General features: G+C 37.0%; 1 protein-coding gene across 1 annotated transcript in view; it reads left to right on the plus strand.

Moving 5' to 3' along the window:
• Positions 1-17,863, plus strand: part of usp34 (ubiquitin specific peptidase 34) — an 83,305-nt gene that overhangs the window by 45,442 nt on the left and 20,000 nt on the right. The window contains exons 45-73 of the mRNA XM_073843350.1: positions 723-817; positions 906-1,078; positions 2,712-2,862; positions 2,970-3,048; positions 3,177-3,230; positions 4,268-4,363; positions 4,452-4,516; positions 4,641-4,716; positions 4,854-4,901; positions 5,011-5,076; positions 5,204-5,284; positions 7,131-7,216; positions 7,354-7,522; positions 7,967-8,041; positions 8,126-8,277; positions 8,465-8,618; positions 9,170-9,214; positions 9,304-9,408; positions 9,519-9,666; positions 11,343-11,647; positions 11,731-12,060; positions 13,673-13,830; positions 13,907-13,985; positions 14,076-14,202; positions 16,653-16,760; positions 16,849-16,953; positions 17,041-17,165; positions 17,246-17,369; positions 17,523-17,602. Coding sequence (XP_073699451.1) covers positions 723-817; positions 906-1,078; positions 2,712-2,862; positions 2,970-3,048; positions 3,177-3,230; positions 4,268-4,363; positions 4,452-4,516; positions 4,641-4,716; positions 4,854-4,901; positions 5,011-5,076; positions 5,204-5,284; positions 7,131-7,216; positions 7,354-7,522; positions 7,967-8,041; positions 8,126-8,277; positions 8,465-8,618; positions 9,170-9,214; positions 9,304-9,408; positions 9,519-9,666; positions 11,343-11,647; positions 11,731-12,060; positions 13,673-13,830; positions 13,907-13,985; positions 14,076-14,202; positions 16,653-16,760; positions 16,849-16,953; positions 17,041-17,165; positions 17,246-17,369; positions 17,523-17,602 — 3,459 coding nt within the window. The remainder of the gene's footprint in view (positions 1-722; positions 818-905; positions 1,079-2,711; positions 2,863-2,969; positions 3,049-3,176; positions 3,231-4,267; positions 4,364-4,451; positions 4,517-4,640; positions 4,717-4,853; positions 4,902-5,010; positions 5,077-5,203; positions 5,285-7,130; positions 7,217-7,353; positions 7,523-7,966; positions 8,042-8,125; positions 8,278-8,464; positions 8,619-9,169; positions 9,215-9,303; positions 9,409-9,518; positions 9,667-11,342; positions 11,648-11,730; positions 12,061-13,672; positions 13,831-13,906; positions 13,986-14,075; positions 14,203-16,652; positions 16,761-16,848; positions 16,954-17,040; positions 17,166-17,245; positions 17,370-17,522; positions 17,603-17,863) is intronic.

The following is a 17,863-nucleotide window of genomic DNA, read 5'->3' on the forward strand; positions in this document are numbered from 1 at the left end:
TACTACTGTAACTGACTGGAAAAGCGAAGTTTTCCCAAACTTGCGATCTTAAGGGGCCGTTCACATGTCGCGCCTAAAAACGCGTGAAAAACGCTAGGCGCGCCGCTTTCTTCCTGATCAACAAAGCGCTCGGGCGCTTGCGCTCCGGAAGCGTCTGCCGTTTCTAAGCAACCATCAGCTGCGCTCTAGCTCCAAGCCTATGCGTCTCCATGCATTGTTTCTTCTATTAGCGTCAAAATAATGGGGGCTTGACAAATCATAAAGTTCAGGAAATCCCTGGACCACAATGATGGACCGTCGAGCTGACAAAAAATTGCAGAGTGCCAGAGAATGTAGACGGGCTCTGATAGACCGCATACATAGGCGGAGCTCGGCTGCATCGACGCCATTCAGAGCTAAAGCGGGGCTAAATATTAGCTGTCCCTAAAGAACCCGCGTATCTAACAGTAGTTCCGCATTACATTAATTATTTTGCAGGAAGTTTTTTTTTTTTTTCATACCGTGTATTCTCCGTTTAAATTCATGCACCGAACCGTGACCCCCGTACCGATTCGGTTCGAAACGAATACATGTACCGTTCCACCCCTAATATATATATATATATAATCTGTCAAGTAATGTCAAGTTATCCTGTTTGATAACTAGTAATAAATCAAAGAGATAACCAGAGCACACAAAAGTCAGACAGAAAGTCATCATGTGCATCTGTCTCTCTGTTTCAGGAGTCTCTGGATGAGGTGACCATTAAAGACACTCTTGAGGGTGATAACATGTACACCTGCTCTCAGTGTGGAAAGAAAGTCCGTGCTGAAAAACGGTAACATTTGCCTTTTTCTGTTTCTGAGAGTGAAATCTCTCTGTTAAGGCACCAGAATGTTTTACTGACATGTCTTTTTGTCTCTCAGGGCTTGTTTTAAGAAGCTCCCGCGGATCTTGAGCTTTAACACCATGCGCTACACCTTCAACATGGTCACCATGATGAAGGAAAAAGTAAACACACACTTTTCTTTCCCGCTTCGGCTCGACATGACACCGTACACTGAGGACTTCCTCATGGCCAAAGGAGACAGGAAAGAAGGTACAGCTGTTTTGCTGAGAAACGGTGTTTTTAAATAGTTTTTATCATCTCCAGTCAGCGAGAAGGTCCCTGGTTCGAGCCCCGGCTGAGCCAGGATGCCTTTCTGTGTGGAGTTTGCATGTTCTCTTCGTGTTTGCGTGGGTTTCCTCTAGGGCTGCACGATATTGGGAAAAAGTTACATTGCAATATATTTTTTTCTTGCGATATATATTGCGATGTGTACAAATTCATTTATGTTCATCAGGTTGTTTTGAACTGCTTAAAAATCAAATAATAATTCAAGAATAATTGGGGTAATTTTGTAAGCATTTTCAAAGAATAAAAAATTGTAAAAGTACAGTATAATCAAAAACCCTGAAATAAAATACTTTTTAAAGCTTATTTTGGGTAGTTTCATAAACAGTTTGACTCACCTTATTCACTGTCAGTTCAGGCAAATCAAAGCTCTAATATGAAATTAATAATGAATGTTGCTTTTACCCTGATGAAAGGGAAATCAGCTTCTTCCTTTCACGAAAAACATTAAAAGCTTAGCCAAGATGGAGGAACAGCTGATCATAGCTGTTACAGGGATAACATTTTTTAGCAGCAGAGCTACTGCAAGCAATTTTTAGTTTTGGAAATCCATTTATCTTTGTTTATTTCTCTTTGCTGAAACTTCCGCGTCTTTAGGAGAGCGCGGGTCATGGTTGCTTAGCAACGGCAGACGCCACTCTGCCACTCAAGTTACAGAGTGCTTTGGAAAGAAGCAGAGCCATAGAGAAACATAGAGAATATTTCTTTATGGCTCTGGAAAGGAGGAGAAAGCGGTGTGCCTAGCGTTTTCCACGCGTTTTTAGGCGCGACATGTGAACGGCCCCTTAAATTCGTAGTGTTTCCACGAGTTGTGGCAACAACTGCCAGACACTCCCGACAAAGCACCTGTTTTTGGTCAGCAGCATCCTTTTTGTATCCAAAATACTTCCAAATGACCGACGTTACATTTGCGTTTCCTTTTGCGACCAAATCTTCCATTTCGGTGCTTTTCTCCCGTCCCTCGCTCATTTCGTCATGCGCATGCAGAGACTGCATGCATGAAGTAGGTGAAGCAACGTGTGCATTGTAGTTTTTAAAGAACCTTTAAACGTGAGTTAATTACTTTATTTTAGACAAATATAGATCCGTGAATAGAAAGTTTAGAAATATAGAAAGTACATTTTTAAATCAGACACACATACTTTTTTTTTTTTGCCCTGCATCATGACTGCCACCATTGACTATCGCGCATGCGTACATCGCGATGACGATGGTGAAAGATCTATCGTGCAGCCCTAGTTTCCTCCGGGTGCTCCGGTTTCCCCCACAATTCCAAAGACATGCATAGGTGAATTGAACAGTCTAAATTGGCCGTAGTGAATGAGTGTGTGAGTGGGTGTGTCCCAGCACTGGGGCTGCTCCAGTTAGTGCAGTCTCAGGTCTGGGTTGCGTCAGGAAGGGCATCCGGCGTAAAACATGTGCCAAATCAGTTGTGCGGATGACTCTGCTGTGGCGACCCCTGAGTAGAAGGGAATAAGCCGAGGAAAGAGAGAGAGAGAGAGAGAGAGAGAGAGAGAGTCAGCTAATCATCATGTTTTTTTTTTTTTTTTTTTTGCAGGTTTCCGTGATGAAAGTGATGCAAAAGTGGCGGAGAGTTACGAGTATGACCTCATTGGTGTGACGGTGCACACGGGAACGGCAGACGGCGGCCATTATTACAGCTTCATCAGGGACATCATCAACCCACACGCTTACCGCAATAACAAATGGTGATTAATCACACTGCTTTCACAGCTGATTAATTATTTTAGACCAGAGTTTGTTGATGTTAATTGACCATTGTATGTGTTTGTGATGATGCCGTTTCCTGTTGCAGGTATCTGTTTAATGATGCAGAGGTGAAGCCGTTCGATTCAGCCCAGCTGGCCTCAGAGTGTTTTGGTGGAGAGATGACAGTAGGTTTTTTGATATTTTTTTTTTTCACCAGATCTATTCATCATATATGCTTGTAGGATAAATTCATATAAATAATAAAATCTAGTTAATGTTGTTTTCATTCAGAAATGGTTTTGTCTCATTTCAGACAAAAACATACGACTCTGTCACAGACAAGTTCATGGATTTCTCCTTTGAGAAGGTTGGTTACGTGATGATAAATAATGATTCTAAAATGATAGAATAATAATGATATGATATTAAAATATGATTATAATAAATTGGTTATTTAATTAAATTTTACATATTGTATTATATACAATAGATTTTTGATGTTATTACTATAATTATTATTTATACAGTATTTTTATAATTATTAATTTTTATTATTATTTTATTTTACATATTAATTGCACTTATTATAATTGTGTATATTAATTATAATAATTAATTAGTGAATTAATAATTATACTTAATAATAATAATAATAAATAATAGGTTGTTGTTGTTATTATTTTAATCCATTTTTATGTTGTAAGTATTAAAATAATAAACTATCACTTCATATAATTTTATTTCTATATTAATTATAAGAATTATTTTAATAATACATTTCTGTATATTAATATATTGTAATTTCTTTTTAAGGAATAATAAACTATTTTTAAGGAATAATAAACTATTTTATTAAAAAATATATATTTTAATTTTTTAATTTTAATTTTTTTATATTATTATTTTAATATTAATTATACATAATTTTTATATTTTATATGTATTTTTGTATTATAATTAAAGATAAATTATTTCATTTTATTTAACATATTAATTTTACTTAAATTTTATTGTAATTATTGAAGTAATATACACCTTTGTTTAATTTTACTTTATATATTATTAGAATTATAGTAATACATTTTTATTGTCAGTCAATGACAGACAATTTCCGGTTAACGCCACCTCTGAGATATTTATATATAATTAATAGTTATACATTTATTTACATTTTTTATATTAATCATAATTATATAATTATTATAGTAATGAATAATACTATTTTTTTACTATATTAATATTTTAGTTTTCTGTTTATTATAGATATAATAATAATAATAATAATAATAATAATAACAATAGTAATAATAATTATTATTATTATTTTAGTATTATCTCGCTTGAGATTTTGAACCCCAAAAATGCTTTGTAAACAAAGTAACATACTAGTTATCTGTCTTTCAGACCCACAGTGCCTACATGCTGTTTTATAAGAGGGTGGAGGTGGAGGAGGAGAATGGGAAGGACTTTAACTTTGACATTTCTCCTGATCTTCTGGAGGTACAGACCTCACTGTTCATCAGCTTTGCTCTTCACTGCACACACCTGAGCATTTCTCTGACAGCTCATCTCTCTTTCTCTCTCATAGTGGATCTGGCACGACAACATGCAGTTTCTCCAGGACAAGAACATCTTTGAACACACATACTTTGGGTAAGAACAGTTTCACAGAACTATGGATATCTTTAGATATTTTTTTTTTATTTTGTACTTATATTATTCATAATTATGTATCGTGTTTCCTTTCTCATTCTTTCATTTTGTTATTTCTCTGTAGTTTCATGTGGCAGCTGTGCAGCAGTATTCCCAGCACTTTACCGGATCCTAAATCCGTGTCGCTCATGACAGCTAAGGTGAGTTTGTTCACATGAACGGCATTATCGGAGCAACACTACACCAACTTATGAAGAATATATACATTGAGATTAATCATTTTGAGTTATTGTAAAGAGAAATAGGTTCGAGTCATTGCCCTCTCTTTGTCTCACAGCTCAGCACATCGTTTGTTCTGGAGACTTTTATCCACTCCAAAGAGAAGGTGAGATGGAGTTTACTTCTCCTTTGTTGTTTTTCTGTTGGAGCTTATAGTACAGCTGTTTGGTGCTGTTTTCTATGTTTAATAGTTAAATTTTTTTTTTTTATCTTAGCCCACAATGCTGCAGTGGATTGAGCTCTTGACCAAACAATTTAACAATAGCCAAGCTGCCTGCGAGGTAACACACACATTCACATACACTTGACATCTAGCTTCTTGTTTTCCAGCCAAATGAATGGAGATAGTTGATGATATCAGTGGTGTTATTGGGTTAATTGTTTTTTTCTGTCTTTGTGTCCTGTCAGTGGTTTTTGGATCAGATGGCAGATGATAACTGGTGGCCAATGCAGATTCTCATCAAGTGTCCCAATCAGATCGTACGTCAGGTGAGTGTTACATAAACACCTTTACTTAAAGGAGAAGTTCACTTCCAGAGCAAATATGTACAGATAACATACTCACCCCCTTGTCATCCAAGATGTTCAAGGCTTTCTTTCTTCAGTCATAAAGAAATTGTTTTTTGAGGAAGACATTTCAGGATTTCTGTCCATATAGTGGACTTCTGTGGTGCCCCCAAGTTTGAACTTCCAAAATGCAGTTTAAACGCAGCTTCAAAGGGCTCTAAGGAAGAAGGGTCTTATCTAGTGAAACAATCGGTTATTTTAAAAAAAAATGACAATTTATATACTTTTTAACCTCAAATGCTCATCAGTTAGGGTAGGTCGAAAAACTCCAATTTCATTTTCTTCTCCAACTTCAAAATTGTTTTACATCGCGGTTTTACCTTTTTTTGTAAAGACAGTTTGATCTCCTTTGCACGGTCACTTTGTAAACACTGTGTCGGTACTTCTGCAGCGATGTAGGATGATTTTCAAGTTGGAGGAGAAAATGAGATTACTGAGATAACTGTCTTGAATCTGAATACACAGATGGCACAGAGCTAGACAAGATGAGCATTTGAGGTTAAAAAGTGTAGAAATGGGATTGTTTTGAAGCTGCATTTTGGAAGTTCAAACTCGGGGGCACCATAGAAGACCATTATATGGAGAGAAATCCTGAAATGTTTTCCTTAAAAAAACAAATTCTTTACGACTGAAGAAAGACAGACATGAATATCTTGGAGGACAAGGGGGTGAGTGCATTATCTGTACATTTTTGTTCTGGAAGTAAACTTCTCCTTTAACTATTTAAATAAAATTTTAAATAAACAAAGTTATTTTTAAAGGATTAGTTCTCTTCCAGAATATGTGTGGATCACTCCGCTGTGGCGACCCCTGATAAAAGGGAGCAAGCTGAAAGAGAGAGAGTTCTCTTCCAGAATAAACATTTCCTGATCATTTACACTTCCCCATGTTCTTTCATTCTTCATTCGAAAAGAAATTAAGTTTTTTGAGGAAAACATTCCAGAATTTTTCTCCATATAGTGGATTTCAATGGTGACCAACAGGTTGAAGGTCCAAACTGCAGTTTCAGTGCAGCTTTAAAGGGCTCTACATGATCCTAGCCGAGGAATAAGGGTCTTATCTAGCAAAACAATTGGTCGTTTTCTAAGAAAATACAAATTCATATACTTTTTACCCACAAAGGTAAAAAGACCCATTGTCTTGCACTAGCTCTGAGATTTTAAGCTTTATGTAATGATGCTGGAAAGGTCATTATTATTTAATTTAATTTAATTATTTAGTGTAACTTTTTTTGTAAAGTGTGTTTGGCTTTCTTTGCATGTTCACCTAAACACTGGCTCAGTGCTTCTGCCTGATTATGTAATGCATGAGTTTGAGCTAGTGCAAAACGAGCATTTGTGGTTAAAAAGTACATAATTAATTTTTTTTTTTTAGAAAATGGCCAATTTTTCCGCTAGATAAGACCCTTAATCCTCGGCTGTGATCATGTAAAGCCCTTTGAAGCTGCAATGAAACTGCAGTTTGGATCTTCAGCATATAGATCCCCATTGAAGTCCACTATATGGAGAAGAATCCTGGAATATAATCCTCAAAATTCTTAATTTCTTTTTGACAGAAGAAAGGAAGGCATGAATATCTTGGAGTAAATTTTTTAGGAAATTTCTATTCTGGAAATGAACTAATCCTTTAAATGTATCACTGTTATTAGCATACAAACCCACACCCTTTACTTAAGAGAAAACATTTAGCATTAAAAAAATGTGTTTTCTTTCTGAAAGTTTAAGATAAACACTCACTCACTCATGATTATACTGCTGTGGTGTTCCAGATGTTTCAGAGGTTGTGTATTCACGTGATCCAGCGCCTCAGACCGGTCCACGCTCACCTGTACCTGCAGCCGGGCATGGAGGACGGGTGTGTGATTCGTCCCTTTTTGTCTTCCTCTGGAGCCAGATAACCATCCTGACCCATATGCTGTTATACTGTCAATGAAACATGGAAATTCTTCTAAAACATTTCTCATTTCTGTTGTTATTCTGGTCTGTCTGCAGATCTGATGATATGGACGGGCCGGTGGAGGACATCGGCAGTCGCTCGTGTGTGACGCGATTCGTCAAAACCCTGCTGTCAATCATGGAGCACGGAGTGAAGCCGCACAGCAAACATCTGACCGAATACTTTGCCTTTTTATATGAGTTTGCCAAAATGGGAGAAGAGGAGGTAACACCTACTTACTTAATTACTTTATTTCTTTCTTTATACTTTTTATTTATTGTATATATTTATTTACTTATTTTACTTTATACACCTTCTTATTTCACCTTTTTATTTAACTCATTTACTTTATTTGCCTTTTTTACCTGTTTCTTTTATTTTATTTACTTATTTATTTTACTTAATTTGTTTATTTATATTTATTTACTTATTTGTTTTACTTTATTCACCTTCTTATTTCACCTCTTAATTTATTTCACTCATTTACTTTTTTATTTAACTTATTTACTTTATTTGCTTATTTTACCTGTTTCTTTTTATTTAATTTACATATTTATTTACCTACGTATTTATTTTACTTATTTAATTATTATTTATTTGTTAAAAATTGCACCATTTAAGTGCATTCTTTATTTTCTTCTTTTAAATTTTTTTTTTCTTTCTTCACAGAGTCAGTTCCTCTTGTCATTGCAAGCCATTTCTATAATGGTGCATTTCTACATAGGCACTAAAGGACCTGAAAATGTGAGTGCCGTCTCATCAGGCTTGATCTTTTCTGATTCAGACTTCCACCGATCTCAGATCATAACGTCCATCTCTCTTTTTCAGCCTCAGGTGGAGGTGTTATCTGAGGAGGAGGAGGGTGAGGAGGATGAAGAGGAGGACATCCTCTCGCTGGCGGAGGAGAAGTACCGGCCGGCCGCTCTGGAGAAGATGATTGCGCTCATAGCTCTGCTGGTGGAGCAGTCCCGATCTGAGAGGTACACACTCAGAAAACATCATATTTCACTTTAAATGGATTATTTATCTTTCTAAAAACCTATTTTATGGCTGTTGTAAAGTTGTTTTCTGTGGTGTCACCAAACAGAGTTGCAAACCATGCCATCAGTCATTTTTACTGTAATAGAGTAGTAATATCTGACCGTCTGATCATTCATCTGTCTATAGACACTTGACTTTGTCTCAGAGTGACATGGCCGCGCTGACCGGAGGAAAAGGTTTCCCCTTCCTGTTCCAGCACATCAGAGACAGTATCAACATCAGACAGACCTGCAACCTTATTTTCAGCCTCTGCAGATACAACAACCGCCTGGCTGAACACGTAAGACACACACGCTCGCTGTGCAAACAAACCACAGACTTGTGTTTTTATATAAAGCTAATTATTGGGGATGCACCATATGTTCAGCAACCAAAATTATAAGTAATAAGTGAAAAGGCAGAATAAATTATTCCGAACAATGACGTGACGCGATGCACGCACTTACCGTGTTCGCTAATCGGCCTTCAGCCCGGTGTTTAATTTTGTTCGGCTTCAGCCAAGAATTGTCTGTCTTCAGTGTCACATGATCCTTCAGAAATCATTCTAAGATGATGATTTGCTGCTCAAGAAACATTTCTGATTTTTATCAGTGTTGAAAACAGTTGTGCTGCTTTGATTAATAGAACTTGAAATAGAAATTCTTTGTAACATTATAAATGTCTTTACTCTCACTTTTGATCAATTTGATGCATCCTTACTAAATTTTCCCCAAATGTTTGAACAGTAGTGTAGCTTAGTTCTTGGGACAGTCTTTGTATATCTGTGCATGCAAACAGTTATATCAATCTGTATCATAAGTTCTCATGGATTGTGTTTATCTGTTATCATAGATTGTGTCAATGCTGTTCACCTCCATTGCTAAACTGACTCCCGAGGTAAGAACAGAGTACAGCTCTTACTACTATTGCCATTTCATAATTTAATTCCTACACACACTAACTAATGTTTTATGCATGTCTGGCAGGCGGCAAATCCATTCTTCAAGCTGCTGACGATGCTGATGGAGTTTGCTGCTGGTCCTCCAGGAATGCCTTCGTTTGCGTCCTACATCCTACAGAGGATCTGGGAGGTAAATCTTTCTCACTTCTCCACCTAACCAGTGCTTTACTTGAAAGTTTTGTGTTTCTGGAGACGTTCATTTTTTGAGGATCTGATCCGGGTGTCTGATCTGTCTGTCAGGTGATCGAGTATAACCCGTCTCAGTGTTTGGATTGGTTGGCTGTTCAGACTCCTCGTAATAAGCTGGCTCACAGCTGGGTCCTGCAGAACATGGAAAACTGGGTGGAGAGGTTTCTGTTGGCGCACAACTACCCACGTGTCCGGACATGTAAGAACACACACATCTACACACCTCCTGAAGTTTATAAACAACATTTTTGTTAAGCATTATTATTATTTTTAAGCTTCAGGTGCCTCACACACATAATATAATGAAAAGTTTGGAGTCAGTAAGTAAAAATTAATTTGAGTAGTACATAATAAATGTATATTTAATAGTAAAAATACATTTAAATAAATGCATGCTTTTATTCATCATGCATTAAATGGATCAAAATTGACAGTAAATTCCTTTATAATGTTTCTATTTCAAAGAAATGCTGTTCTTTTAAACTTTCTATTAATTAAAGAGTTTTCACAACAAATATGAAGTAGCAACACTGTTTTCAATATTATTGATAATCAGAAATGTTTCTTGAACAGCAGATTAGCATATTAGAATGATTTCTGAAGGATCGTGTGACACTGAAGACTGGAGGTGTGATGCTGAAAATTCAGCTTTGACCACAGGAATAAATTACATTTTACAATATATTACAGTAGAAAACCATTCTTTAGAATTCTTTTACAATATTACTATTTTTACTCTGTTTCTTGGTCAAATAAATGCAGAACAAAAAAGTCTTTGTTTAAAAACATTACAAAATCTTACTGACCCCAAACCAGTGTTATTTTAGAATTCTTGATTTATTGTTAGTTTTTGTTAATACTTTAAATTAGATTTTTTTTTATAGACGTTTTCTGTTTTCATTTTAATTATAGGCTTTTATCATTTTATTGTGTGTATTTGACATTTTTTAAGTGGTGCTCTTTTTTTCGTTGTCTTTTTTTTTTCTCGATCACATTTTTCAGTAATCATTATAAACTATATATAATTTGAAAGCTTAACCTCAGAATTCATCCATTTTTAAATCGATGTTGTGTTACCATGGAAATGGTACTTTTATGGTAATCTTTTAGCAGTCTCCTCCCCTTAGTGGGTGGAGTCAAGTGTCATATTACAAAATGTATTAAGAGCTTTTAGAATCAGTTTGTGGTATATGCCCTAAATAAAATCTCACAGGAACCTTAAATTCTTTTATATCAACTTCAAATTTGGAGCATAACATACTTAGACATAAGGCTTGATTATTATAGCAGTTGTGGATTAAAAAATATTTTGTAAAATATTTATTTTATATAAAATAAAGTAAAAATTGAACAGTGCATTTTCTTTACAGTAAATTTAAAATTCTTTAAATTTTTAATTCTTTATTTTGAAACGATTCTGCAGTTTGTATAGTGCACTTTCACATCTGTGTTCAAAAATGGGGGGGTGACACTTAGCTTTAAATATTGATTTTTTTATTTTATTTAGTTTTAGTTAATTTTAGTACTTCAACTGAAACTAAATGAAAATGAGTACTGTTGCTTTGACAGCTAGCTGAAATAAAATGTAATTTTTAAAAATATATTGCATTTCAGTTCATGTTTAAATAACTGAGTTTAAGTTTTTTGGTTTTAGTTTTAGCAATAATAATGCAGCCCCGGACTTTTGAACTCTAGTACATGACAAGCACATCAAGAACTACACACATGCTTAGAAAATGTGAATGTTCATTAGATAACAGTTTATGGTCCAAACAAGCATCTACAACATGAATAGCTAGTCTTATTTGGATTTTGCCTGATAAAATGTCAAATTTTACATTATTTTGTGACCTATGCAATACATTTCTCTCTCAGCTGCGGCGTATCTGCTGGTGTCTCTCATCCCGAGCAACTCCTTCCGTCAGATGTTCCGCTCCACTCGCTCTCTCCACATCCCCACACGGGACCTTCCGCTGAGTCCTGACACCACCGTGGTTCTGCATCAGGTCTACAACCTGCTGCTGGGCCTGCTGGGCCGGGCCAAGCTCTATGTGGACGTGCCAGTGCACGGGACCACCAAACTGGTGCAGTACTTCAGCTTCATGACCTACTGCCTCATCTCCAAAACAGAGAAGCTTATGTTCTCCAGCTACTTCATGGACCTCTGGAACCTCTTCCAGGTACTTCACGAGTAGTTAAAAACATTTAAAGGTGCTCATATGATGCATATCTGAGCTCTCATGTGTCTCTCTTGATCTCACAGCCTAAGTTATCAGAGCCAGCCATCGCCACGAATCACAACAAGCAAGCGCTTCTGTCCTTCTGGTATAACGTCTGCGTGGACTGCAGCGAAAACGTCCGTCTCATTGTTCAAAACCCTGTAGTTACGAAAAACATTGCCTTCAACTACATCCTGGCCGATCACGACGATCAAGAGGTGGTGCTGTTCAACCGCGGGATGCTTCCGGCGTACTACGCCATTCTGCGCATGTGCTGTGAGCAGTCGCCCGCTTTTACCCGGCAACTGGCGTCACACCAGAACATACAGTGGGCCTTCAAGAACCTCACACCCCACGCCAGCCAGTACCCAGGGGTGAGTACAACACCCAATGTCCTTCACTTTAGCAGTGTATGAACCAGTTACTAAAGATATCACAGGGAATATGATCAAACATGCTTTTCTGCTCAAGAAATATTTGTTTACTCTACAGTGCGACCATTTCACTCACATTTGTGACTGAAAATTACTATGTGCGACTGTAGAATAATATTTAGGAGCACCATGTGTGACTGACCCAATCAGCATATTTGTGTTTGCGCTCAAGGGAGCTTCAAAGGTTTCTGTGTTTTTGCAACATTGAGTAACGTATCACAGACATATCTCACGAATCCTTTCACAAACAAAGTGTAGAGAGTGTAAAAAAAAGACGGATTGTGCAGTGTAGAGAGCTTTGTTGATTATAATACAGCTTTGTGAGATCACGAACTAAGAATAGTGACAGCTTTTAATGATTTTTAAGGGAGTTTGTAAATGAGATTTTATGATATTTCATACAACCAGTAAAACAAGAAGTTATTATAAAGTGACTTACATTGTCTGACTATAGCACTATTGCCTGATTTTGCTCTATTTCGTCATCAAAAGTAGCCTGAAACAAGTCACAACTGAGCCGCTCCGCATCTCCACTCAAACACAGCGGTGTTTTGTTTATGAATGAACGTGCATTTTTAAATGAATATCGTGAAATGATTCAATTTCCCATTTATAAAGACACTCGCTTGCTTAATTCCTGAAAGAACCAGCCATTTGAACAATTGAATGATACGATTCAGTAATTAAATCAATGTCTTGCCGCCACCTACTGGCAGATCTTTTCAGTTATTTAAATCATTTACCCCGGTTTCACAGACAAGGCTTAAGCCTAGTCCTAGACTAAAATGTAAGTCTGAGCTGTTTCAACTGAAACAAAATTGCACTGATTGAAAATATATTAAAATATATCAGTGCCTTTGTTTTGTCTCAAGATGCACACCAGTAATGTTTTTTTTCTAATCATGTTTATAAAAATTACTTGAATGTCCTAATTGAACTATGGCCTAACCCTGGGTTAGTCTAAGCCCTGTCCGTGAAACCGGGCCTTAATTTTTTAAAATTTTAAATTTAAAACATTACTCTCAACATGAATTTATGAATTTGATTGCACTCGTGCCACCTCTAAGCCTCATTAAACATGAAAAGGTAAAACAAAATTCCCCTGTAAATCACTTTAAGGAGTCAATTATCACCTTGTAATGGGAAGGCAATTATTTTTTTTTTTAAAAATTACTTGAATGTCCTAATTGAACTATGGCCTAACCCTGGGTTAGTCTAAGCCCTGTCCGTGAAACCGGGCCTTAATTTTTTAAAATTTTAAATTTAAAACATTACTCTCAACATGAATTTATGAATTTGATTGCACTCGTGCCACCTCTAAGCCTCATTAAACATGAAAAGGTAAAACAAAATTCCCCTGTAAATCACTTTAAGGAGTCAATTATCACCTTGTAATGGGAAGGCAATTATTTTTTTTTTTTGATTATTGTTTAGAATGTGCACATGAAATTTTGACTGTGCTTCTAACAAGAAAAGTAAGCATAGAGCCCTGCTCATCCATTCAGGCTAATTCAGTTCAAGCTAATAACACCTTGTTTTTCTTTCTCTGCAGGCGGTGGAGGAGTTGTTCAACCTGATGCAGCTGTTTGTGGCTCAGAGGCCTGATATGAGAGAGGAAGAGCTGGAAGACGTGAAGCAGTTCAAGAAGACCACCATCAGCTGTTACCTCCGGTGTCTGGATGGACGCTCCTGCTGGACCACTCTCATCAGGTACGCACACACTCCCTAAAATCTTACTTTACAAGAGCTGTTTTTCATTTGTACTAAACTCTTTGTGTACTCTCAGTGCCTTCCGTATACTGCTGGAGAACGATGAGGACAGACTGCTGGTGGTGTTCAACAGAGGACTCATCCTCATGACTGAGGTATTCACACTCTCACTGACTCTTTTCAATCATCTTGATATTTTAATGGGCTGTTGTATAGAATTACATTTTTTTTTTTTGTGTCTGCAGTCCTTCAACACTTTGCACATGATGTACCATGAGGCCACTGCGTGTCACGTGACCGGTGATCTAGTGGAGCTGCTGTCCATCTTCCTATCTGTTTTAAAGGCAACGCGACCCTACTTACAGCGCAAAGGTACTACGTTACCCACACCACACACTGCCACTGTTGTTTATGACTACCCATAATGAACCTTATCTTAGAGTTCTCTGTTACTCACAATGCAATCCAGAAGCACTCTGTTACCCATAATGAAACACAAAATTACTGATTTACCCATAATACACATTCACTTGCAGAACAAGTACTCATTATGCATAATGAAAAACTACTATGCAATGCAAAAGTACCTTATTACACATAATGCACCTTAAAAAAGCAATGCAAAAGTACTTATTTACCCATAATACACCTAAATGTACAGTGCAAAACTACTTGGTTATCATAATGTACAATATCAGGCAATGTAAAATTACTCCATTACCCATAATGCATGTTAACGAAATAAAACAGGTTTTCCCTTTAACCATAATGCACCTAATTCAGTATGAAAGCACCTAAATGTACAGTACAAAACTACTGTTATTGTAATGCTCCATATCATGCAGTGCTAAATGCACCTAATACCTATAATGCACCTTACCATGCAATGCAGAAGTACTTACTTACCTATAATACACCTAAATGTGCAGTGAAAAACTACTCATATTGTGCTTTATCATGCAATGCAAAAGTACTCTATTAACCATAATGCACCTTATCATGCCATGCAAAACAACTTGTTACCCATTATACACCTAAACTTGTAGAACAAAAGTACTCATTAATGTACTGAAAAAATCTATACTTAAATACCTAGTTACCCACAATGCACCTTATGCAATACGAAAGTACTTTTTTAAGCCATTATACACTAAATCTGTGACACAAAAGTACCTTATTACCATGCAATCATGTGTCCATTGTAAAATACTCCATTACCCATAATGCACCAAAACAAATATAAAGCATACTACCGGTAAAGACTAGAAGGGAGACATGATTCGCTACTGGGCATGCGCACATCAATCTAACGTTATTTTTATCACACTGTACAACAATAATACTGTTTTTTTATTATAGTAAGGGCTAAGTTTAGGGTTGGGTAGGTGTAGACGTTAAAAAAATACAATCTAATAGGTAGAAAAATAAATTTCATTGTTAGTTTCCGGTCGGAGATGTATCCCTTCTAGCCACAACCCATGCTACCATGCAATGCCTAAGTACTTCATTACCCATAATGCACTTATAATCAATACTAAAGATTTTCATGACCCATAATCCGCCCTAACCTGCAATACAAAACTACTTATTACCCATAATACACCTTCACATGCACTACAAGTGCTTGGAACCTACAATGCACCTTACCATGCAATGCAAAAGTACTTTCTTACGCATAATGTACCTTAATGCATTACAAAAGTACTTTTTCTAACCCATGATACACCTAAGCGTGCAAAGTACCTCATTATCATGCAATTTACCTTGCAATGTAAAAGTACTCCATTACCCGTAATGCATATTAACAAGCAATGAAAAGTTAATCATTACCCATAAATGAACCACAACAAACAATGCAAAAGTACTCATTACCCATAATGCACCTAAATGTGCAACACAGAGGTGCTCAATTATCATTATTCAATATATCATGCAATGCAAAATTACTCCATTACCCATAATGTAAGCGATGGAGCAAGTAGAATATCCATAATGAACCATAACAGGCAATGCAAAAGTACTCATTAGCCCTAATATACCTTAATCTGCAGTACAAAATTACTTATGACCCATAATGCACCTGAAAATGAATACTAAATTACCCCATTACCCATAATGCACCTTATGCAGTACAAAATTTACACATAAATGTGCAACATAGAAGTACTCCATTATCATTGATCAATATATCATGCAATGCAAAAGTACTCGTTACCCACAATACACCTTAACATGCATTGCAGAAGTACTTGTTACCTATAATACACCTTATCAAGCATTGCAAAAGTACTCGTTACCCGTATTGAAGCTTGAGCGGCTTTAGGTGTGTTCGACTTGAAGTGACACTGTGCTGACAGATTGTGTATGAAATAAAAACACAGCAAGAGCGAGTCGAGAGGATATGCTCTTAAATATACTCTGAAATCGCTCTCGCAGTACTTTAATGTTGTACACCGATCGGTCTGCACAGCACCACTTAAAGTCGAACACACATATACCCCTAATACACATAAATGTGCAACAGAGATACTCTATTATCATTGTTCAATAAATCCTGTAATGCAAAAGTACTTAGTACCAAAAGTACTTTAACCAGCATTGCCAAAGCACTCATTACCCTTAATCCGACTTAACCAGCAATGCAAAAGTACTCTTTACAACAGTGCGCCTTAATGTTCAGTACAAAAATACTCATTTAAAGAATCTAAAGTACCTTATTTCCCATAATGGCTTTAATGATATACAAAAAGTACTCAATAACCCATAATGCACTTGTGCATGCACTGTAATCTTAATCACTGCTCATTTCTCTCCATCTGTAGATGTGAAGCAGGCTTTGATCCAGTGGCAAGAGAGGATTGATTTTGCTCACAAGCTGCTGACGTTGCTAAACTCTTACAGCCCTCCAGAGCTGCGTAACGCTTGTCTGGGTGAGTCGCCACATCCACAAAACAAACGGACTGAATTTTAAATAAACCGCCGTAGATGAATGATCTGAATGCACTTGTTCGTCCTCAGATGTGCTGAAGGAGCTGGTGCTCTTAAGTCCTCATGACTTCCTGCACACGCTTGTGCCCTTCCTGCAGCACAACCACTGCACCTACCACCACAGCAACATCCCCAGTGAGTCCCACTGAAACCCTCAAACAAACAGCACTGATCAGCATCACGACCATCATGGTGTTTAACACTATCTGTGTGTGTTTGCAGTGTCGTTTGGCCCGTATCTGCCCTGTAGAGAGAATATCAAGCTGATGGGTGGAAAGAACAACATTCGTCCTCCCAGACCGGAGCTCAACATGTGCCTGCTGCCCTCCATGGTGGAGACCAGTAAGGTGTGTACAAGACCAACGCATGAATCCTGACACACGCTGAGCTTCAGTTATTCACAGAGTGTGTTTTGTGTTTTCTGTAGGGTAAGGATGAGGTGTATGACAGGATGTTGTTGGACTACTTCCTGTCGTATCATCAGTTCATTCACTTGCTCTGTCGAGTCGCCATCAACTGTGAGAAGTTTACAGAGACTCTGGTGAAACTCAGTAAGGATGCTTCACTCTTCAAAGCTGGGTTTGTGTGTGTGTGTGCGCGTGTGTGCGCGTGTGTGTGCGTGTGCGTGCGTGTGCGTGCGTGTGCGTGTGTGTGCGTGTGCGTGTGTACGTTTGTGCTGATGGTGTTTATTCTTCTGTGTGCAGGTGTGTTAATAGCATATGAAGGACTTCCTCTACACCTGGCTCTCTTTCCAAAACTATGGACAGAGCTTGCTCAATCACAGGTAAAATCTTTTCTGTCATCTCTCCCACACACACGCTGAAGCAGTCAGCCACTAGAGGTCATGCTTTACCACAGGTTAAGCTCAATGAGATGTGGAGTGGGTAAAACTGTGGTAAAATCAGTCATGCATATTTTAGAATTTTTTAAAAGGTAATTAATTCAGTATCAAAACTGTGATAAAATTACTGTCATTTTATTTTAAACATAATACTAATAATCTTATATTAGATAATTATTTATTATCAAGCTAATAAAAGCTAAT

The sequence above is a fragment of the Garra rufa genome, chromosome 6 (genome assembly GCF_049309525.1).
Source record: "Garra rufa chromosome 6, GarRuf1.0, whole genome shotgun sequence".
NCBI lineage: Eukaryota > Metazoa > Chordata > Actinopteri > Cypriniformes > Cyprinidae > Garra > Garra rufa.